The sequence below is a fragment of the Nelumbo nucifera genome, chromosome 2, assembly GCF_055504915.1.
Source record: "Nelumbo nucifera cultivar China Antique chromosome 2, China Antique-T2T, whole genome shotgun sequence".
NCBI lineage: Eukaryota > Viridiplantae > Streptophyta > Magnoliopsida > Proteales > Nelumbonaceae > Nelumbo > Nelumbo nucifera.
Genome location: NC_142650.1, coordinates 112,003,699 through 112,027,723, shown reverse-complemented (window position 1 = coordinate 112,027,723; position 24,025 = coordinate 112,003,699). Strand labels below are relative to the sequence as shown.

The 24,025-nt window shown below is 37.4% G+C and overlaps 1 protein-coding gene across 5 annotated transcripts; it reads right to left on the bottom strand.

Annotated features, from left to right (window-relative positions):
• Positions 1–12,064: 12,064 nt before the first annotated feature.
• On the bottom strand, positions 12,065–23,800 carry LOC104585916 (uncharacterized). 5 transcript variants are annotated; one of them, XR_002023591.2, is made up of 5 exons: positions 23,282–23,798; positions 20,673–22,724; positions 20,529–20,577; positions 14,248–14,298; positions 12,065–12,402 (listed from the first exon to the last, which is right to left on the bottom strand). XR_002023591.2 is itself a non-coding variant. In XM_088898388.1 (4 exons), exons 2-3 carry the CDS (start codon positions 22,631–22,633, stop codon positions 20,555–20,557), a joined length of 1,983 nt encoding a protein of 660 aa, XP_088754514.1. In that variant the 5' UTR covers positions 22,634–22,724; positions 23,286–23,800; the 3' UTR covers positions 12,065–12,402; positions 20,529–20,554. The 5 variants fall into 5 exon arrangements, 4 of the variants coding, with proteins under 4 accessions (XP_088754514.1, XP_010241262.1, XP_088754515.1 ...); XM_088898388.1 differs by lacking the exon at positions 14,248–14,298 and having other exon boundaries at positions 20,674–22,724; positions 23,286–23,800; XM_010242960.3 differs by lacking the exon at positions 14,248–14,298.
• Positions 23,801–24,025: the final 225 nt, after the last annotated feature.

The window sequence follows — 24,025 nt, the reverse complement described above, 5'->3', positions numbered from 1 at the left end:
GAAATTTTTTACAATTCAGCTAGGCACTAGATCTAATTCAGCCATGTTAAATATGATTTCTAACCTAACCAATAATGGTAGCAAAGCACTATGTTCAGTTCTTAAACTAAACTTAATCATATTTGAAACAAGGATCAAATAGGCCTAAACTAGTCTAGTTGATTTGACCTAGTTAACATGTGAACTAAGAATTTGGTTCTCGATTTAGGCCAATGATCTAAAATTTAATATTTATATTTTCTACTTTTATTTGGAATAATTCTATGGTGGAATCTTGGATTTATGGGCTAGAGAGTGAATGATATCAAATTATTTATTGGTGGCAAGATTAATGCACACCACTCGATTTCAAAATTCTTCCTCATTTTCCTTAGTCTCAGTTCTAGTTCTAGTCCCTTTTGTTTTACCTTTGCCCCTTGTTAGCACCCAATTTTTGCTTGGTCCCTTCTTTAACCCATCTCCTACATTCTGAATGCCCAATCAAACCACACCAATCATTTTAAAACATGCCTAAACCCTAAGAAACCAAATTTTAGCCCAAATGCCTATAAATCCACCGTTAAATCTACTTGATTCCCTTTTGATGAACTTGATTATGCCACATCACCATATTTGATCCCCGATCAAAATCCATCATGTGAAACAAAATCCTCAAACAACCAATCATGCAAAAATTCCAACCCCAAATTCTTGGATTTAGCCAATCATCCATCAAAGATCCTATTTCGACGCACATAACACTACGATGCTCCTCAAACCTAAAACTCGTGATCTGTACACACCTAACATGATCAAACCATTCCAACAGCCTCATAATCTCAATCCATACCTACCCACCAATTTTTATCCCAAAATTCTCTCGTTTGACCTAACATTAAGCCTGGATTCTGTTTTGACGAATCTTATTGATCAAAACTTCACCTGTCACAAACATCCATCATCCAAGCCCTATTTGACCAATCAGACCCCACCACCATGTTTAGTGACCCAAAGAATCCCAGCACATCAAATTTTATGACTAAACACCTCCATTTATCCATTGAAAAAGCAAGATTCCATTCTGGACCCTCTCGTTGATTGAAAAACCATAAGCTAAGACCATGATCTGAACTAAATCAGTCAATACACACCTCTGATCAAATATCCATCACTTTCATCAGATTTGGGATGTTTGAAAATGCCTACCCACCGAATTTCATTCCAAAATCCCCCCCCCCCCCCCCGTTTGACCCTTCATCAAACAAAGATTCTATTTCAGCAAATCTTATTGATCCGAGCTTGTCAGCAACAGATCTCAATCTTCCCAACCCCATTTATCCGATCAAACCTCACCACTATGTTTAGAGACCCAGAAAACCCCAACACACCAAATTCCATTACTAGATTTATCTGTTTGACCTTTAAACTAGAGAGATACCTTTTTGATGCACCCGATTGAACCACCACATTAGCTGTTCAACATAGGATCTTAAGTGGGTGGGGACTGACGTCAGATCCTTACTTAACCCTATTAAAACACCTGAACCATTATTTTGAGCCTAATAGGCTTAAAAAACCCAAAATGTCAAACAAGCCCCTACTTAAAATCAAGAAAATACAAAATAGCATTTAAAAGTTCTTCAAATTTATGTTTTTTGCCACTGTCAACCCAAAATACGGGGTTACAACGTCCGACACACTCCAGTCCCTCATTGGACGCACGAAACCCATGAGAAACTATCCAAAATCGAGAAGATTTGTTGCACAAAGAAGGAAGGGTCAACTACAAGCCCCTTTCTCTCAAAATCCTTGCCCATTTTTGTGAAAAAATTCTGTTGAGCTATAAACATTGTAGCTGGACGAGTTTCAAACCCATCTCCCTCCATTTTCTCTATAAATAGAGGCCCAGCTCGAGCTTGAAAAGGGGGGAGAGCTTTCCAACTCCTATAACACACCCAACTTGCTTGAAATCTCGGTATCCTTGTAGACAAGTTCAAGCCTCATCCTTTGTTTTCCAGCCTCAACACTAGAAATGCCCAGCCAAGCTCCTGTCTTGTTCAAGTTTCATTTGAAGTCCTTTCAGCTGCTGGAAAGCTTGTTTCAAGGTCGTACACGAGAGGTAAGCCTCTCATTCCAGACCTCTTTGCTTTTAGTTTAGTTTCAGGTTGCTTAAAGCTTTAAAATTTTGAGAAATTTGTATTTTCATCTTCCTACGGATTGAGAAAAAGAGGTAGAGAGGCGAGGGTCTTAGGAAAACTAGTACCTAAGACCTGATAATATCACCTCAAATCAATTCTAGGTGAATTTGGGAACATTTTTGCCAGATTTCAAGAGCTTTGGACAATCTTGTTAGTGTGTGTTTCTGTCAGAATTTAAGCCTAAAAAACTTCCGTAGTGGGCTGCAATAGCAGATTGGAGAGAGGGGTGCCTAACACCTTCCCTCTCCCAATCCTTTGAACCCAAAGCCTTTTGGTTCAGTGCCTTTCCTTGGCGGAGAACAAAGCCGCTATCAAGGACAGTAAACTGTTTTTCAAACTCGAAAGTGAGGGCCCATTTCCTCTAAAAAATGGGTGGCGACTCCTACTCCTTTGAGCTGACCATGAGCTTCCCGGAACCCACACCCCTATTGAAAAGCCCTATCTTCTCTTACACTTCTGGGAGTGAGTCACAACTAGCTTTCAAATAAACATATATTATGAACAAATGTTAGAGGGTGGCTCAAGATGCTGATTATCCACTTCAATCTGCTACCATGGATTCAAATAACTTTCCTCTTCACTTCGTTTTTACTTTTGATGATCATGTTATTGTTGCTAACTCTACTTCTTTTGATCATGTTGAAGATTTTAGTACTAGTGTTGAAGGTGTCGAGTCTAGTTATCTTGATCTTCCTATTGCCTTGTGAAAGAGAAAAAGAAAGTGTGTTTTGAAGTCTATCACATCCCTTATTCTATTTCTAATTATGTATCTTATGAATTTCTATCTCCTTCATACCATACATTTCTTGTAGTCTTATCTTTTGTTTCTATTCCCAAGAATGTTTAGAATCCATTACCCAATTATTCTGGAAAGAGGTTATGAATCAAGAAATTGAGACCTTGGAAAGGAATCAAACCTAGCAATTAGTTGAGCTTCCTCTGAGAAAGGAATTGGTTAGACGTAAGTGGGTATACATAATAAAATATAATGTTGATGGCTCTATCAAGAGATATAAAGTTTGTCTAGTAGCTAAGGGATACACCCAGACTTGTAGCATTGCTTATCTTAAGATTTATTCCAATTGCCAATGAACCCTATTTGGGCTTTGATATCTCTTGCAACTCACTTATCTTGGCCATTATAACAAATGGATGTTAAAAATGATTTTCTGAATCGTGATTTGCAATAGGAAGTGTATATGGATTTCCCTATTGGTGCCATTGTCCCTGAAAGTGAAGGCAAGGTTTGTAAACTATAAAAATCTATATATGGCCTAAAATAATCTTCTTGAGCTTAGTTTGATCAATTTACTTTGAATGGTATAACATGTCAGATACCCAGTGTATTCGCTTTACTAAGATAAAGCTAGTAGGATCTGCCAAGCATTATTAGTAAGGGGTTCAACAAGACATTGAGCATCTAGGTGAGGCACCCATCACTTTGTGGGCTGAAATAAAAGCTAAATTGAGGGAAACATATATTCCCGCAAATTATAAAAGGCAATTATTGGAGCAATAGATGAATTTGAAACAATGGTCGTTAAGTGTAACTAATTACCTTAACTAATTTGAGGATGTCTATGAAATGTGATATAAGGGAAAAACAATGGGTAATTCTTACCAAGTACATTAATGGTTTAAGACCTGAATTGAAAAGGGAATTGAATCTGCATTCTCCCGACACCATAGAAGAGGCTTACCATAAGAGCTTAGCGCTTGAAAAATTCTAAAAGTTGTCTATCTTTTATTGTGTCTTCCCAAACTGGAGACACCCAAACACCTAAATCTATGTCCAAATCAATGTATTTTCAAAGGACTAATAGGCTTGCACGTCAAAAACCATTAATGTCTAGTGGTAGTAATAATTCCAAAAGGTCTTAATGCTTGAAATTTTCCAAAAGTTGTCTACCTTTCATCGTGTGTCTTCTCAAATTGGAGACACCCAAGCACCTAAATCTATGTCCAAATCAATGTTTTAGTTCATAATGTGCAGCGGTAGTAACAATCCAATTTAGAGAACCACCACTAACACTACTACTAGTTCAAAATAAAAAAAGTTTGACATTCAATGTTTTAGTTGTCATTGTAAAGGACATGTTGCTTCACGTTGTCCAAATCGAACTTTGAGGGTGAAGATATTGATCAAGTTGTTGAGTCTTTAGAAGAACCTTCTAAGTTTGAATTTGAAGAGAACCAAGGTGGTGTTGATGATCATCACCTTAGTGTTATGAGGTGTATTCTATCCATTCCTACTGAGATAGATGATTGGAAGTGCACTAGCATTTTTTAAGCCTATTTTAATTGTGGGGATGTTGTGTGCAAAGTCATCATTAATGTAAGAAATTCGATGAATGTCGTATATAAATATGCCAGATCAAGGATAAAGCTCAAACCTGAACCACACCCACAACCATATAGAGTAGCTTGGGTAGATAAGACTTCTCATCCAAATGGGTGATTATTCAAATAAGATTCGGCACGATGTTCTACTTATGGATGTTGTTCATGTCTTATTGGGGTGTCTATAGTTATATAATATGAATGTTACCCATTATGGTCAATCAAATACATACATCATCAAGCACAAAGGGAAACCTATTCTTGTAAAACCAGCCAAACCATTTGGGGAGGATAAATCCAAAATGGTCTTCCCGATTGACCCTCCAAAAAGGAAACCTTCACATATTTTAACTTGAAAAGAATTTGAAAGGGAAGGAAAAGAGTTAGGTGTAGTTTTATTTGTTATGGCCAAAGAAAATATTAAGGTTGATTCTATAAAATCAACTATAAATTCACTTGGGATTGCAATTTTATTGAAAGAATTCCAAGATGTGGCTCCAAAAGAATTGTTAAGTGAATTACCACCCTTGAGGGATATTCATCGTGCCATTGACTTAATCCTAAGATCTCAAATGCCTAAACCTCTCACATTATAGGATGAATCCAAAGGAGCATGATGAATTACAACCACAAGTGGACAAACTTTTAGAAAGAACTTGGTAAGAATTTAAGTCCATGTGTTGTGTCAGCCCTATTAACTCCTAAGAAATATGGATCATGGAGAATGTGTATCGATAGTCGTGTAATCAATAAGATCACAATTAAATATAAATTCCTAATACCTCAACTTGATGATATGTTGGATCTCATGGCTGGTGCATAATGGTTTTCTAAGATTAATCTTTGAAGTGGATATATATCATTAGATCTGAATTAGAATTGGTAATGAATGGAAGACTGCTTTTAAAACAAAGGATGGGCTCTATGAGTGGCTAGTCGTGCCTTATGGCTTGATTAATGCACCTAGTACTTATATGTAATTTAAGACTTAAATTTTGCGACCCTTTATTTGAAAATTCTTGATGGTATATTTTGATGACATATTAATCTATAGTCATTCTAAAGAAGAGGGTCTCAATCATCTTAGGCAAGTTCTTGAGACACTTTGAGCTAAATGAATTTGAAGAAAATGTTATTTCCTACAATTGGAGGTCATTTTTCTAGGATTTGTTGTGTCTACCAAAGGTTTAACTGTAGATCCTTCTAAAGTAAAAGCAATTAGAGATTGACCAGAACCCACATCCATTACTGAAGTTCACAGTTTGATGGGTTAGTCACTTTCTATAAATGATTTATTAGAGGATTCAGTTCCATTATGGCTCCTATTATTGACTGTATTAAGAAAGGGGAATTTCAATGGACACCATCTTCTTCTAGGGCATTCAAAGAGATCAAAAGAAAATGACTGAGACATTCGTTCTCTAACTTCTTGATTTTAATAAAGTTTTTGAGATAGCATGTGATGCATTGGGAGTTAGAATTGGAGGCATTCTATGCCAAGAGGGCCATCCAGTTGCATATTTTAGTAAGAAGCTCAATGATTCTAAATAGAAATATTCCACTTACAATAAGGATTTTAATACAGTGGTGTACGCACTCTAACACGGGAGGCATTACCTATTATCTGAAGAATTTGTGCTATATTTTAACTTATTTGCATTCACAATGTAAACTTAGTGTTAGGCATGCTAGGTGGATTAAAAATTTATTCAAGAATATACATTTGTTCTAAAACATCGTATAGGTGTTGAGAACAAACCAATAAATGCCCTTAGCCATGTAGTCATTGTTCTCCAAGCCATGAGTATCAATGTGATCGGTTTTGAAAAGTCGAAAGACGAGTACCCTTGAGAACCGGATTGGGCATAGAACCAAAGAGGAGAGAGGTTCACAAATTAGAGGTTCAATCGGGGTCAAACTGGAGGTCAAACAATGTGATGTGGCATATATACAAATATACTAGAGGTCATAATAATATTATATATAATACATTTTACAATTTTTAATGTAAATAAATATGATGTATTGATGGCAAGTTCCTTAAATTTTAAAGCAAATTATTAGAATTCAAGTTTCTTAATTTACATTTTCTTTAAATACATGCATAAAAAAGTAATATGTATAATAAGGAGTCATTAATTAACACAAATTAAGAGGTAGATTATTGGTAAGGACCCAAGCAATTTCATGAAACTAGGACTTGTTCACTAGTTTTCTCATTAAACTAATTGGTCAGTTGATTTTCACTGGTTTTTTTTACCAAAGCAGTTATTGGGGTATGACCAAACTGACCAGGGTCCCGGGTTATGGTTCAACTGATCCGTTCTGGTTTTCTAAACATTACTTCTTGCCCAAATTTTGGTATCATTTTCCTTGATGTGTAGAGTGGTAATCGACACGATTATGTGGATTTTGTGTTCTCTATTTTTAAGTACGAGACTTTTTTATTTGGGAATTACATGCTGGAGGATTAGCTAGTCACTTTGGTCAAGATAAAACTATTGCCCTTGTTGAGGACAGATTTTATTGGCCATCTTTAAAGAGGGATGTAACTAGAGTTGTGTCTCAATGTTGAACATGTCAACTAGCTAAAGCCAAATAGAGGAACACAAGATTATACACACTTTACCTATACCCCACACTCCTTGGAAAGACATTAGCATGGATTTTGTTCTTGGGTTGCCTAAAACAACTAGAGGACATGATTCCATCCTTACGGTCATGGATAGATTTTCTAAAATGGCCCATTTTCTCCCTTACCATAAAACTGGTGATGCCTAAAAGGTGGCCAAACTGTTTTTCAGGGAAATTGTTAAGATCCATGGTTTACCTACATCAATTGTGTTAGATAGGGATGTTAAGTTTGTTAGTTGTTTTTGAAAAACATTGTGGAAACTCTTGGGTACCAAGTTGAATTTCTCAATTACTTTTCACCCACAAACTGATGGTCAAATTGAGGTTGTTAACCAAAGTTTAGGAGATTTACTTAGATGTTTAGTTGGTGAGCATTTAGGTAGTTGGGACTTGATATTGCCCATTGCAGAATTTGCTTATAATAAATTCAATTAATTGATCAATCAACAAAGAACCTTTTGAGATTGTCTATGGCTTTACTCCTCCTAAACCTGTTACCTTGTTCCCTTGCCTCTTAATGCCCATACTTCTGCTTTTGCTGATTCTTTTGCCCTATATCCATGACTTGCATGCCAGTATAAGACAAAAAATTGCTTTAAGTAATAAAAACTATAGACTTGCTACAAATGCACATCATAGAAATCAAGAATTTAATGAAGGAGATTATGTCATGGTTTCATGTGCATCCCAAGCGTTATCCAAAACACTCCTTTAAAAAGTTATATCCCCAAGCCAATGGCCCATTTCACATCATCCGAAAATAGATAAGACCTAATGCATATGAACTTGATTTACCTTTGGACATGGGAATTATCTCAACTTTCAATGTGGAGGATTTGTTTCCTTATTGAGACACCTTTGAACCTCCTACTCTACTTGTAGGTGTGCCCATATCTAGCACTGCTTTACCTTCATTACCTATACCCATTCTGCCTCGAGTTCAGTCTTCACATACTAAAAAAATTGAGTGTACTACCCAAGATGCAATTGTTATTTCTAGGCTAGGCGGTTTCAGCATTATCTTGTGAAATGGAAAGGTTGCCCTGACACCAATACTACTTGGATTTTAGAAGAGAAAATTCGTCACCTAAACCTAGATCTATTGGAGCAATATCATTCTTTTACCTCTCCTAAGGAGAGTTCTTTTCAGCCGAGGAGAATTGATGGAGATCACTTTGAGACTAAAGCACCAAATAGTAGGGATGGCAATTTACCCCATAAAATCAGGGCCCCGCCCCGCCCCGCCTTGTCCCGAATGGGGCGGGGATGGGGAAAATAAATTTTCCCCGAACTGGGTATGGTGTGGGGACGGGTTTTGTATATAATTCCCCGAACCCAAAGGTAAATTAGTAAAATATCTCTAGGTTTAATATTGATATTTAAAATATCTCTTAGTTTCTCCTAAATTCTTAAAATATTAGGATTCCATAATTTTATTTTTGAATTATCCCTAAAGTATTATTATAATTCAATTCTAAAATACCCCAAATTCCTATATCCTATGTATAAATTGTCCATAAAATAGATAATTTTTAAGTAATTGCCTTGGAGCGGGAAAAATTCGAGGATTCCTTGTCCCTGATGGGGAATGGATGCCCCGCCCCGCCACCGGGGATGGGGCAAGTACGGTGCAAGGTATCTTGACTTCGGGGCGGGGACAGGGAGGGGGTGGCCTGCCCCAAACCCGCCCCGTGGCCATTCTTGCCAAATAGAATTCATACTTATTTTAGGTGTAGATGGTATTAATTTAGAGTTTACTTTGATTAATGCAAAATTTGGCTTTAATTATAAAATGTCTTCTTAATAGGGGTTATTTGTAATTTTCATATTTAGTAGGGATATAAGTTAGTTTTCATTGTTAGTGTAGGGATTTAGGTGTAATTTTCAGTTTTAGTAGGAATTTAATTGTAATTTTCAGTTTCTAGGTTTCTCACATTGAAGAATAAATTTTTAAACTCTCTTCTTCGAGCTGTTTCTCCCTCTCTTCTTCTTTCCCCAGTTTATTCCTTAAATCACCCTCACAAGGCCTAGAAAGGGGGGGGGGGGGGGGGGGGGGAAGCCATAGTGTTTGGCATAGTTTAGATAGAGCCTATGCAGAATACAGTATTTACAACATAACATTAAAAACAAACTATCTACAGTACATACATATTTGTGGTATTGCAACTGTGAGATTCAACTCTATCTCCAAGTTATTGTACTATGCAAAACCAATGTTGTAAGATGCAGCTCCAACTCTAAGTTATTGTACTCTGCAAAGCCAACGTTATGATGTTGTACGCAGGATTTAAAAACAAATAAAGGAAAAGAGAAGTCTGTGAAAAGGCAAAGAAAACAAAAAGTTTATGGAATACTCTATGATTAAGCTCAAAATATCAACTTCTTCAAGACTGTTTTTAACTTGTGCTTGACCTAACCTGTTAAACTGGTTGCCAAGTTTCCGGGTTTATTTAGCCCCGAACCATTTGACCTGGTCAGTGGATAACAGGTCATACATTAATTCACTTTTCTTTTTACTTTTTATTTCTCCCATGTTCCGCCACCCCCGCTGCAACTCCAACCATCGGTGGTAGGAGCATACGAGTATCAACATACCTGAGTACTTGCATCAAAACGACAGATGACGATCGGATCTCAGATCTCAAATTTCGGTTCCTTGCAGATCTGAGTTCCTTATGGGATCTAGGCTTATCGAATCTAAGAGATACTCAGATCTAGGTTCCTTCTGGGGTCTAGGCTTGCTGAGGGAATAGAGGAGATGTATGAGTTGCCAAGAGTAGCTAGGCTTACGATGCACGGTGGAGGCGCCACATTTTCCCCATGCCAGAACCAACAGAGAAATGGTGAGCGGTTTACTTGTGGGTTCAGATGCGACCGCATAGTCGCCAACATCAGCCGAATCACCGAGATCAGCCTCGACTGAGCTGGGTACATTGGTTCCCTCTCTTCCTCCGCCTAAAACCTCCCTTGTTGGAAATCCCTGTGGGTTTCGTTGTTCTCCCCTACATCCAAAACCTTTAGTCTCGTGTCTCATCTTGATGTTGTCAAGAGGCATTGTGATCAACATTGAGACATGGCTTTCCATTGATGCACTCACCCCTGAACTGCCACCACTGTCTCCGTATCCGATCAGAAGATGCCACCGTTGCTGCTCTTCCACATCATGCCGTATACCAACATGCCAGTGAAGTATGTGCAGATGGCGGTGAGACAAGCGGCGGTGACTGAAATGGGCTAGGGTCATTTCAGCATGGTGAGCCAAAGGGGAGAGAGAACAAAGGGGCCGGAGGTGGAGGGGGCAATCGCCGCCGCTGGTTAAGGACCAGCTCGAAAATCATTCGTCACATGTGAACGAGTTTTAGATGTTAACAATAAGGGTAGAGTCAATTGACTAAACCATTAAGGTAGTTTAAGAAATTTATCCTTATTTATATAAAAAACAACTCATTCAAATGCTTGGAGGTACTGCAAAAATGCCTGCTTGGGTTTAGGCTCCATGATCATGGCTGGCCGATTTTGGCCATAAAACATCTTAAATATAACCAATAAATTGATCACCTTTGATTGATAAGCATATATTCTGATTTTATTTGCATAAGCCAGAATTGGGATTTTTGGATCGTACTCCACCTCAGAACTCTGATTTGAACTACAGTCCTATAACAATTCAAATTTATAAACAGCTCCACCTATAACACCCATACTTACCCATGAATTGGCATCAATTCCGAGCTGACACCTAGCCTGAAATGTATGATGAAACTAAGATTTCTGGGGTGAACTGAACGGTAAAAACCCCTAATACAATTGTTAGAGTGGTACAAGACCTATGGTGGTAATAGCATCCCACAACAATATGTTTTATGATTTCAGCAATGGCTATGGCACTAATAACATTCCACAACATGTTTTAAGATTTCAGCAATGGTTCAAATATCAACCAGTATTTTCAAACAATTGTTGACCTAAATGGTCAGACCATTCAGTCTGAGAACCTTTCATGCAACCAATTCTGTTTCACCCCTAACCTCTTCTTTGGCAAAAAATCATTGACTTGATCACTGACCAACATGTTTTAAGATTTCAACAATGGTTCAAAGTATCAACCAGTATTTTAAAACAATTGTTGACCTAAATGGTCAGATCATTCAGTTTGAGAACCTTCCATGCAACCAGTTCTGTTTCACCCCTAACCTCTTCTTTGGCCAAAAATCATTGACTTGGTCACTGACCCGCAGAACCAGGTAGTCAAACCATCAATCTATTCAATCTGAACAACAGTTTTGGGATGTCTTTTATTTAAAATATTTTTTTAATTTTTTATTCTTTTTTTTCATTTGGAACAGACCATCCATTCAAACCAGATTAATATCAAAAACCAGTGGCCAAAGCAATTCTAATTCCAGGTTAGTTTTTAAAACATTGGTATCAACACGCTCTATAGACTGGTTTTTTTCACGAGTCAAATGTGTCAAAGGTTCAACAACTGAGAATGTTTCGGGTATCAACTATTTGCAAAACAAAACAGATATATGATAGGTATCAAGGGTCCATTAAGTTTATAGTCAATCAGAACCGGAATTCGAATCATAATCTGAATTGGAATCAAAATCGAAATGATCTATTCCTATAATTTGCTTAGCTCATACAGAAATCAGAAAGGGAATTAAAATCAGCAGGATGAAATTTCACTCATTCCCTAGGAGGAACGGAGAAATGCCATTCCACTAAGAATAGAAATGGGATTATGATTCCAGCCGACCAAACAGTTAGAATCGGAATGAGTGGCTCGTTATGCTTCTGATTCCAAACCCCTATTCCCGCAAGCCAAACGGGCCCTAACTCATGAAAATGTGCATTTATATTTCATTTAGTGTATCGGGAATCTCAAATCAAGATACTTTGATCCATGGTTTTCACGAAAATATATTTTTAAACTAAAATTCATTTTCTTGGTCAAATTGGTTTTAGATAACAGGGCATCTAACTGTAAACTATGAAGATCACAAATTAGGAAGCCATGAAAGTTTAAGATAGGGTTTTTAAGAGAGAAAGGAAAAATTCAATAGCAAACAGATATACAAATTTTGGTGTGGTTTTAAATCATCGAGGACTCAATTCAAAGGGAAAGGCTCTTTAGAAGTTGAAACTATTCAAATCTACCATTTCTGTGTAAATTTAGACAGTCCCACGACCATGTTTCTTGTTAAGTAGTTTTCATCCACCACCTCAATGCACCAAACAGGCCCACCTGTATATATAACATCATAACGAGGAATAAGATTAATCCAGACAAAAAAAAAAAATGGTTACAGCACATTGAATCCAAGAAACAATATATTGCAGCAAGAATCCAAATAAACAAGTAATGAACAACAGCTAACATAGAACATAGTAATATAGTATAAAATATATGATAAGTTGTCTCTGCCTTCCCATTTTCCTACCATAATAAGAAGGCACCGAACATGTATGCAAAAAGATAATATAAGAGCACAAACCAGAAAATGCCTTGTGGCCTAGGTGACTAACAGCAAAACAAATGAGGCTCTAGTTTTAGATCCAACACAGGATTCAATATAGTCTAATGTACTTTTAGGGTTTACTGTTATAAAAAATGCATTTATTATTAAGGTTATGCCTTCTGCCAGAGATAAAAGAGGCTGGTTGACTTAAATACCATTTGGCAAAGCTTTGCGGAAAATCTTCAAACAATCCCATATTTTGAGAAACTGGGGAACTGTGATAAAACTTTCTTTGGCAAACACAGACTGGTCTTATTTTTCACAAAAGACCATTCTTTGGCAAACACAGACTGCACATCTCAGTGGTCAAGGGCTCTTCTCTCTCATTCTCTGCCCTTTGTTTGATATATAGGAAGCTTATTTATCAAAGATCATGAAAGCTTGGAATCATTCTTCCAAAATGGATCTTTCAACAGTTTTAGGGTCAAAAAAAGGTTCAAAACAACGACATGATAGGCCCCATATAGGACATATCATATCATATCTTTGGCTCACCGAAACACCAAAGACGGGGAATCAGGACATCTGACCACTTTTAAAGGTTAATACCCTTCCTGGAGATGTCCCGATTCAATTCTTGAACCCTAATTACTTTCTGATTCAAGTATATTGTTCATTTGAAACATCCAATACTATTTGTTTTTTATCAATATCAATTTTATTAAACTGAGAAGAATGTGGTAATTACAGACTGTTAAAACAGATTAAGTTCATGAGAGATAAAAACTCTTATCTCTCCCCACAAAACCCCAATCCCTTACAATAGTGCCCAAAACAATGAATCTCTCTCCACCCCTTGCTTAGCTAACGACTCTGCTATGGCATTTGTACTCTGCTTGACCCACCCTGTCCTTACTTCCATGTCTCTAGTTAACCATCTGAATTTCTTCCTTTCATTATTGTACTTCCACATCCTCGTTCCAATACTAAAATTTTTGCATATTGAGCATATCGATACTTAGAACCATGGGGCCAAAAACCCAAAGATATGTGGAAGATCTCTTTTCAAACACAGAAAGACATATCTTAGTCTTCCGCAGACCAAATATCTTCAGCTACAAACTTATCAAACACACCCTTGACAAATCAAAAAATCAAAATTATGTTGTAATGCAATGGTTGCTAGGCAATAAAACAATAATAATCAATGGATAGAAAACAGAATATGAGAATATATCTTAACAGATTTAAGAATAAATGAAGGAACTATTCTATTAATTTGATGGAACAAACTCACATCTGATCTTGTCACAAAATTTACGCAAGAGCAGCATCAGGATGCAAAAGATACATTCAGTTAAGTCATTCCATCCTATAAAATAAAGAGCTTACAGTGTATAGCTTATTCATTTCCAATTAGGACTGAACCCCACCCCCAGCTTCATTAACTACACCTTCATTTTATGCTTACAAAGAAATTTGACTCAAAATAGAGAAACTTAAACAACATGGAAACACAACTTTATGTATATGCACAATAAAATGAAAAGAATAGAGAAAAAACATAATTTTAAAATAACGAGAATAAGCCCTAGCTATAACAACACACCATGCCACTGAAGGCAACTCACTTGTGGAAAGATGGAAGTGCCTGAGGAGCACCACAAGAACCAAGATAAAGACTGCAGAAATATTAATAGCAGTTACTACGCTAAACAGCTAGAGTGAACATTCATACTGCCATCTTCCACTCAAAGCAAAATAACTGCTCAGTAATCAGAGAAATCCAGATCTGATGTCCAAAATATCCCTCAGAATGCCTATTATCAACCTGGCATGAAATCACGGTTCCTCAACCTCCACAATAAACTTGCAGAGGGAGCACCAATCTTTCAAATTTCATACAAAGTTTCAGATTACTAAATATTTCCTCATTGGGAATGTGCAAGTACAGTAAAATAAGATGATATTGCCCAAGGCCAATACACATGTTCAGCAACCAACAAATATTTGAGATTTAACATCCACAAAATCCCTCAGAGTGCCTACTATCAACCTGGCATGAAATCATGGTTCCTCAACCTCTGCAATAAGCTTGCAATGGGAGCACCAGTCCTTAAAAATTTCATGCAAAGTTCAGATTACTAAATATTGCATCACCGGGATGTGAGGAAGTATGATAATATAGAAAATATGGAAACTATGAATATAGACCCTTGTCCAGTCAAATAGCAAGCTTACTTACATGACCTATGCAAGTTAGGTTAGAGCTAAAAAGGGAGTTCTCGTATTCCTCATACTAAATTCATGTAAAAATTTGAGATCAAATGACATGAAAGCATGTCCTAGATAAGTTCTTTAAGAGAAATTTTTTGATTAATAAGTAGAGAGATATCATTAATTGAACAAAACTCCAACCCAGGGTTGATGTAAACTACAGGATCCATCACAGCCAATCTGATGAATGCTCAAGATTGACATAGAGTAGGTCATGTAGACAAGCTCTCTATATCTCTAATATATTAACTTATAGCACAAAATTAATGATAAAGAGTGGAACAAAATGGAACTCAGTTGCTTTGCTTGCTTACTAAAGCTCCAAGAATCCCTCTTTTGCTAATGTTCATTCATTCTTGATACAAACATTTTTTTAAAAGATAATGAACCATAATTAAAATTATTGGATTCATTAGCATAAAAAATCTCTTGCATGGGTGGCATGTTCAGAATGTGAGTAAGAGAGTTAGAGAAATTTTGGCCGTTGTCCCTTTGGCTTCTTTTTGGTCTATATGGCTTAAAAAATCTTGGATTTATTAGCATAAAAAGAGTATTGTAGAGGTTGTAATTAATAGTTCTTTTGGGTTGATCAGGGACTGGGTCTATGATAGCAGAATATCTTGTGCTTAGCCACACCTTTTTGGCCATTTTTAAATTATATATATATACACACATAGAGAGAGAGAGAGAGAGACTTGTTTCAAGGGGCTTGGTACAAAGATGGCTCATAAAATTAGGAATGAAAGATATTTAACATGGCATTAGCTATTTGAAATAATGTGATTGGGAAGGAAATAAAGAGATTGAAAGTTTGACATTCTTGAATATGTTTTATAAGTTATTTTTTCATTTTCACTTTAAATATGTTTTATATGTTAATTTGAGCTAATAGGCTTTTTAAAATATTTAGTTCAAAATTAATGTTTACATATTTTTAATTAATAGTATTGTTTATATTTTATTGATTTATTTTGAATTATTTGGCATGTTATTGCACTTTTTTATTTTTTTTTCAGAAAGGCATGCAGTTGCCTTGCGCCTGGTGCTTCAGGTGCAAAAAGCCCTTTGTAATTTTATTGGCACCTTGTGCTTTTAAAACATTGGCAATGCCTATGCAACCAAGCACCTAAGGGTTTCCCTTTTGAAAAACAGAAATTCATTAAAAGACAAAAAGAATACAAAAAGGTGATAAGAAATCACCTGAAAGATAACAAGACAACTAACTTACAACCAACAACACAAGACTAAAGACACAACAAAACGAAGAACCAAAAGCACCAATTTCGGACACCTCCACCTGCCTCCATGAGCTTCGAGAACACATAGGGCCCAGGCAACCAACTCTTAATCCTCCCATTCAAACACTTCCTCATCTCTGTCAATGTTCTCATCCCACATCTCTCCTCCCTCCCCACTTGCCACTTTCTTCCCTCCTCTCAAACTCCTCAAAGGCTTTACTAGCAAACTCCTCCCCTCCCCAAAAAAAAAAAAAACAAGCCAACACTTTTGCCAACCTTGACATTTTTCTCAACAATCTACTCTATAGAAAGCTTTCCAAATTTCTCAATCATTCAGACTTCTATCAGGATCTCTCGCTTCAGAACTAGAAACAATTCCATTTTCTTTTTCATGCTGACATGAACCTATCTAAGAGACCGAACTGTTATTAACTTGAAAGTCCACCTCTCCAACATCTACAAATGTTAGCACTGTTGTCTCCCCCCTCCCCTCCCCTCTTTTTTTTGATAATTGAAATGATTTTATAAAACAGCAATAGAAAATAGTACAAAGTCCTCAAGGAAAGGTACGAGTTGCAACCTCTCCGGGCTAGTTAAGTACAGATTTCCAAATTAATAACAACTTGCATAGAAACACAAAAAATATCTTCCCTAGAAACTCCCTGTTTGGCTAAAGCATCAGCCAAAGAATTAGCAGACCTACTAACCCATTTTACCTCAACTCTCATATTACTGGTTTAACCACTTTACTTTTTTGATGAGATCTTTGTAGCCTCAAATGGTGGTATCCAAGTTTAGGAGCCACCTGGTTACCACCTGAGAGTCCCCTTCAACTAGGAGATGCTCCACCCCAAGCTGGTTGGCAATCTGAATTCCTTGTACTGCAGCAAGGATTTCTGCCCTTGTGGAATCCCCCACTCCCACAGGTCCTGAGAATAGGGAAATTATGTTGCTGTCCTTATTTCTCAGGATACCCCCTATACCTGAAGGCCCGGGGTTGCCTTGGCTACTTCCATCAAAGTTCAGCTTGATGACACCTTCCAAAGGCAGAATCCATTCTGACAGAATTCTATCCTTCTTTGTTGAAGTGTTAGCTATTACTAGCCAATTTCTCCACAAATCATCAAAGGAGAAGTCATCAAAGATATCCACAGTTTTCAGCCAATGGATTGCTCTTGTTAGGATGCAATCCTTCATTTCATCTAACCCTCTTTCCTTCTCTAAGAAAATTCTTGCATTCCTTTCCTCCCAAAGAGTCCACAGAGTGGCTGCCCTGACACATTTCCACATGACCTTACCTCTTCTAGTCCACAGAGTGGCTCCCAAAGAGTCCACCCTCCCCTCCCCTCTTATAAACCTTTTTGTAATTTTTTGTAGGTCTTGCCCCCACCAACCAAAGTTTCAGGTGAGAAAAGACCTTGGATGTGAACAATGTATGTATTCCTTGCTCCACAAGATTTCTTGAGAGCCACCTCTGTGACCACATCATTCTCTGACACACTCCTACCTAAATCCACACCTAGCGTTCCAATCACCACTTCCTCAAAGGGACTGTCAATGGAATCAAAGCATTCTACCTGGAAAGATTCACCAAGCAACCACATCATTATCCTCATTTCCTCCATCATCCTCTCCTAAAACCCTTCCAGATTCAGCATCACCAATCAAAACTTCCTTTGTCCTCTCCCCCAACCTATCCTTTGCTCCATTAAGAATCTAGCGATTCCTCCTCAGGAGAGAAAACAACCCAAGTCGATACAGCATCAGTCGCCTTCTGACTCACCACTCCAGAAATCGAAACATCAATCTTGTTACAATTGTAGCATACTGGAATATGATAGTCAGGAACAGCTCTTCGAACAACTTCACTTTCAACACTCTCCGCCTTAGACTTCTTGATGCCCTTCTTCTTCTCTCTTTTGTCATATCTAATGATCACCCATTCCCAAATTTCATCCTTCCCCCTTTGTTCCTTACCTGAAAAAGACGATTTTGAGAACCGACATTTTTTCACTTTTGGACGTTTGCAAATAAAAGAATTCCTTTTAATCACCCTTAAGAGATCCAACCGCATGCACTCCTTCCCAATAATGGATTTGGAATCCGTGATGTGGTGGACCGCACTCTACCTTAAAACCATGTTCCTAGCCTGCTTCTCTATGTTCGAATTTGGAGACTCTTCTTCTCTCCTATCAAACCCCAAATTCTACTTCTCTTGGCCTTCCACGTGTCCCTCGTTAACTCCCCCCTTAGCCAAATTACCCTCATCTTCTAGGTCCTACACTTTCCAATTTCAAAGAGCCCCACATCCACCAAATCAGCCTTACAAACATTAATTTTATCTTTAATGCCAAAATTACCCTCATCTTCAACCTCCTTCCCTCCCTCCCCAGCTTGTCTGTTCGTCTTCCCTTCCTCCAACACAGAAGTCAATGAAAACTTGCTACCATCCTCCATCTACCGAGACAGGTTATTTACCTACCTTAGCATATAGGAATCCTCGACCACTAAACTTAGATCAAAATTCTCTCCAGCAAAACACAGGGATATCAACGTGGGCACCAAATGTATCTCTGGAATTTTGGATATCTCCTAGCAAATTCCGGATCAGAGTTAACAAACCTGTCTTTCTCACATCAGAACAGAGTCAACAAATCTACCAGCGATGCTAACAGAGCAGTAAGTTCCTCCTCAAACTCAACCTACTTTCCTATCATTAAGTCAATCAAACTGCACTTTCTTGACATCCTGGTTCTATATGTCTTCTATGTTTCTGGAAACACAACAATGGAGGTGTATAGCCTCTTTCTATTTTTTTTGTTTTGTAAGCCTTCATGAAATGCAAAATACTTCCTCTGTTTTGATATTAAGTTTGTAATTGATGAAGATTATTTGTGATTATTAGTACAAGATAATTGCTGGCTATTAAACCTAGGAAGTTACCCTATTAAGGGTTATTCTTTTTCAAAATCCATCACCCAGGTGCTGGCACCGAGGTGCTTGCTTCCCCGCAACCAGCCAACATAGTTGTCAAGGCAAACCTAGGTGACAAGAGGCTCACCTCACCTAATCACCAATCAGTCTTCTTCTTCCACCTTTTCCTTTCTTCCTTTAACAAAAATAGGGATTCAGCCCCTATATTTTTTGAATTTTCTTTTCTTTCTACACTTTCTTCTCATGGAAATGTTGATTTTCTATACTTTAATATGAAGTTTATACAATTCTTATGAAAATTATGGATAATTATTAAGGAAATAGGGTTATGGAACCTAGGGAATGACCCTAGGATATACGTTTTTTACTTAACAAAATCCATCGCTAGGAGACGCCTAGGCGACTAGGCAACAAGGCGCCCCCTGTTGCCCAGCCTCACCTTGGCGCCTTGAAAACTATGCCAGCCAAAATTCCTCACTGCCACAACCTAACCATGCTTACAAATTCCCCCCTACTCATCCTTTCTCTTCTTTGTATTCTTTGATACTCTTTCAATTCTTATTCACCCTTTCCCCTTTAAGAACTAAAGTCCACCAAATCCCATCTAAGGAGCTGCTGAGATTCTTTGGACAACCCTTCGGGGTTGCTACTAACTGCTTGGTCACCTATTGTATTTAGAGATAAGTAACTATATCTTAATAGATCTACAAGTGAAGAAAATAAAAAGGAAAGCAGAGTAAGAATTTAAAAGATTTTGTACTTTTTCCTTACAATGTTATTTGTCATCTTTTTTCTGGTTTTAATTAACTATTACTCTTGAATACATTACATGCACATGCACTGCTAACTGAAATTTAAATAATAAATTTTAGTAAAAAGTTTGTTTTCTTAATCACTAAATGATTGTTGATGTTTATTTCAAATCGAACCTTACCATAATGGTATATTTGCACTAAATCAGCAAGATTCTTTTTTAATTTTTAGTTAAAAAAGGGATACATATTGAAGCCTATAGTGAATAGCCACCCATATTTTAAGATAGGTTCTATCAGGAAGTAAGTGACCAAGTATTAATGTCTTTAATATTCAGTAAAGTGGCAACACCTTACCATGAGGTCAGCCCACTCAATGACCAGGTTTTCTTACCATAAACTAATGCAATGAACTAACAAACAGTAACAAAGCAGACTCAATGACAAAAGCTCATATAAAAGGCCAAACCTTACAAAATAATTGCAAAAGCAACACCCTCAATTCAAGCAAGCAAGTGATGATAAGAAAATTAAATCAAATTATGCAATCAATTAATAACCCCAAGAATAGTCTGATCCTCCACCTTACTATTGATGTGGTCAACATGGCAATAATTATAACTAATAACTATGGTAGGAAAACAAATATTCTAACAAAGTGACAAAAATTAATTAATATATTAAACTCTTGAGTAAACTACAGAGGCATACCTATTTAAGACAGGAAGAGTTTCCATTTACATAATCGGCACTTCATTTTCTGTCCAACATGCCCATGCAACCATGAGCATCAAGTATAAAAGCACAAATTCCAATTCCAAATCAACAAGAAATTTTCCAAATAACCATACTCACTTTTTTTTAATCTTTGCTCGACCCTTTCTGACAACAATTTCTGGCAGATGTGTAGCCTGAGCATTCAGCTCTAGCTCTGCCAAGGTATTCTTCTCTTTTGACTCTTCTTTATCTCGAACTTCACCATTCTCAATCTTCTGCTTCATAATTTCAGGATTTTTTCCCACAGCAAGCATTTCTCCTTTGGCACTTGGTAATTCATCAGATATTTTACTGGCTTTCTGACTTGCTCGTTGTGAAAGATCATGACAACCTTTCCCAAAATTAACAACCTCAGTTCCTTCACCTTCCACATTAATTTTACCACTTACAGCTTTGTCCTCGGCTTTTTCAGGAAGTACATTAGGATCCATATCCACGAGATCTATCAACTTCTTATTGTCAGTATTCTTTCTACCCAAACCACCCCTTTTTGCTGCCTTTGCTCCCAATTTTTTCTTTGTATTTGCCTGCTTTTTCAATGGTTCAGTATCACCTACTTTAAGCAAATCCTCCCTCACAATGTCCCCACTTACCTCATCTCCATTTGAACCTTTCTCCTCGGGACTAATTCTTGGATTAGATGGTTTTGCTTCATCAGATGTTTCACTGACTATCTCAGATGGTACTTCTGAAGTGGAGACAGCTTCATTGTGATTTTTCTGGGAATCATTTTCTCCAGGATTTTCTGCATTGATTTCACCTCTAACTGATTTCTCATCTTCTTCCTCTGGTATAGTCATATTGGTCTCCAGCTTCCCCACCTCCTTCCCAGTAGCTTTTCTACCCTTTGCTTTTGAACCCTTGCTTTTTGCAGACTTTGATGCCATCTTTTTCTTCATGTTAACAAGCCTTTTCGGTAGTTTAGCCCCATCATTATCTTCGCAACTACTAATACCCACATCTTTCTCTAAATTATTGATTTCACCAGGTATTTCATTCTCCTCAACTTTTTTGGTAAGTGAATCCACCTCCATATCTGTAATCAGATTCTCCACCTTATCAGCCTCAGTACCTTCTCCACTCTGCAGCTCCAAATGCCATTTTTCAGGCTTTGACACTGTTTTTTGCTTCTTCTGTGCATGCTTTACAGGTTTAGCATCATCAACCTTAGGCCCTCTCTTTGTTGTCACCTCAGTGATCCTACCACCATCTAAACCTATTTCTTTCTTCTCAGGATTGAGTTCCATTTTGGAATATATGGGGAAAGCCTCACTTGGTAAAACCTCAAGCTCAAACTTCTCTTTCTTCAAATCCAGTTCTTCCTTGTCGCCATCATCATAGAAAATCTTGTGAAGCTTCTTCTCAGTATCAAATGATTTGATGCGCCCAACAAACCATTTCCTTGAGCCAGACCAGAAGATCTTCACTCTCTTCCCAACAATCCTGTCATAATCATTCTCACTTAACACAACTTTCCGAAAGGATGGAATATCCTTCCTAGGTCTTAACCTAGATGTGCCTTTCTCTGATGACAACAAGAACGTCAATGCTATTTCCGCATCTGCACCTCGTTTGTGTCTCCTTGGTAGGGTCCTGCCTGTCTCCACATTCTCCACCTCAGGCACATCTCCCTCGCCAGAATTCTCACCCTTCCTAACCATAACGTTACCCATTACTTTGCTACTTTTTGACATGGACTTCTTTCCCTTGGTCTCCTTAGCTACATCTCTACCTCTCACTTTGCCCCCATTATCTCCCTTTATGGTATTTTCACCCTTTACATCATCACCTGCAAAACCCAAATCACTCTCTTCCTTGGTATTCGTAGCTGCATTTTTCTCATTGAGCCTATCACCAGGACTCTTCTTTCTATCTACATCTCTTGTGACTTCATTGCCACTTTTCCGTTGCTCAATGAGTATATTTTCATGTTCATTAGCATCTGCAACTTTTGCTGTGTTTTTACCACCAACTTCCGTCTCAACTACTGATCTCCCTTTTTTCTTCCTATATTTCTTAGTTGAAACCTTATCCTCCATATTCAAAATCTAGGCTGATCAAACTTTAAATCTTATCTTTCAGTAATCTTCCACATGGCCCCAACAAAGAAAAGTAGATAAATCCTCAATCCTGCAAAGCCCAAAAAATGCAAAAAGAAAATACCATAAGATTACATCAAGACAACACTTAGAACTCAGAAACTCGGTAAAAAAAAAAAATCAGAGATCTTCCAAACTACAAAAACGTCAAAGCCCTAAACCCTTAATGTTTAGAAAATCCAGAAACTCACTCCTACAGAAAAAACCCGAACCTGCAAAACCCCCTTGTTGGAGCGCTAAATACCTTTCAAAGCTACCCCGAAAAATAGATGATCTTGTTGATTAAGTTCAATATATAATACTAAGATATGCAGTTGAGCCCAAGAAATCCTAAGAAAACAACAACATAAACCCATGATCGAAGATTCTAATTTTCTGAATCCACCACACTCTAAGCTAGAACGCTCCAGAATAAACTGTAACATTCAGGAAAACCTATACTCGAAAGAAACAACTGATTCTTTGATCGTAATCAAGCTTCCCTTTAAAAAGAAAAACAATAAAAATAAACAATAGATCGGCAAGAAACCCTAGCTTTCAGCAATCAATAAGTAAACAAGAAATGAAAAATAGGGTTCTGCTGAGTACCTACGGACAGCTGCAGATTTGCATCACTGCGTAGTTGGGTTCTGATGTGGGAATGTGCTGTAAGGAACCCAAAGCACGCCATGTCAGCTACGGAAAAAGAGCGGGAAGTCGCAGAGGAACAACACGTGGCAAGGCTTGATTTGATCGGCAGTCTGTAGCAGTAACGTTCTGTGTTCCTTTTGGAGGGGATGAAGATGAATTGATAAAGCCCTAAGCTAAGCAAGGAAGTAAGAATTTATAGAGTCCTGGCGGGATTAACCGATTACGGGGCATTCTTTTGGAGAGGATGAAGATGAATTGATTAAGCCCTAAGCTAGCTAAGCGAGGAAGTATGAATTTATAGAGTCCTGGCGGGATTTCAAATAAGGCTCCATTTGGATAGAATAAAAATGCAAATATGTAGACTTCATATTTTGTATTATTTTATATAATTTTCATCATATTTGTATTTTTGGATGGAGATGATGAAGATGAATTGATAAAGCCCTAAGCTAAGCAAGAAGTATGACCTGACCGGATTTCAAATAAGGGACATCCTTGTTATTATGAAATTTCTGTATAAGAATACAAATATAGAATAGGAAAGGCATTAAGGCAATATTAAGGCCCTGTTTTGCATCGCTACCCTGAGTGATTCCATGATTGTATCTCGTGATTTTACGGATGAGAATCACATTTGGTTGAAACCAATTGAAAAAATACCAGTTTTTATAAAGGCTTAGTTTGGAAGAAATATAAATCTAT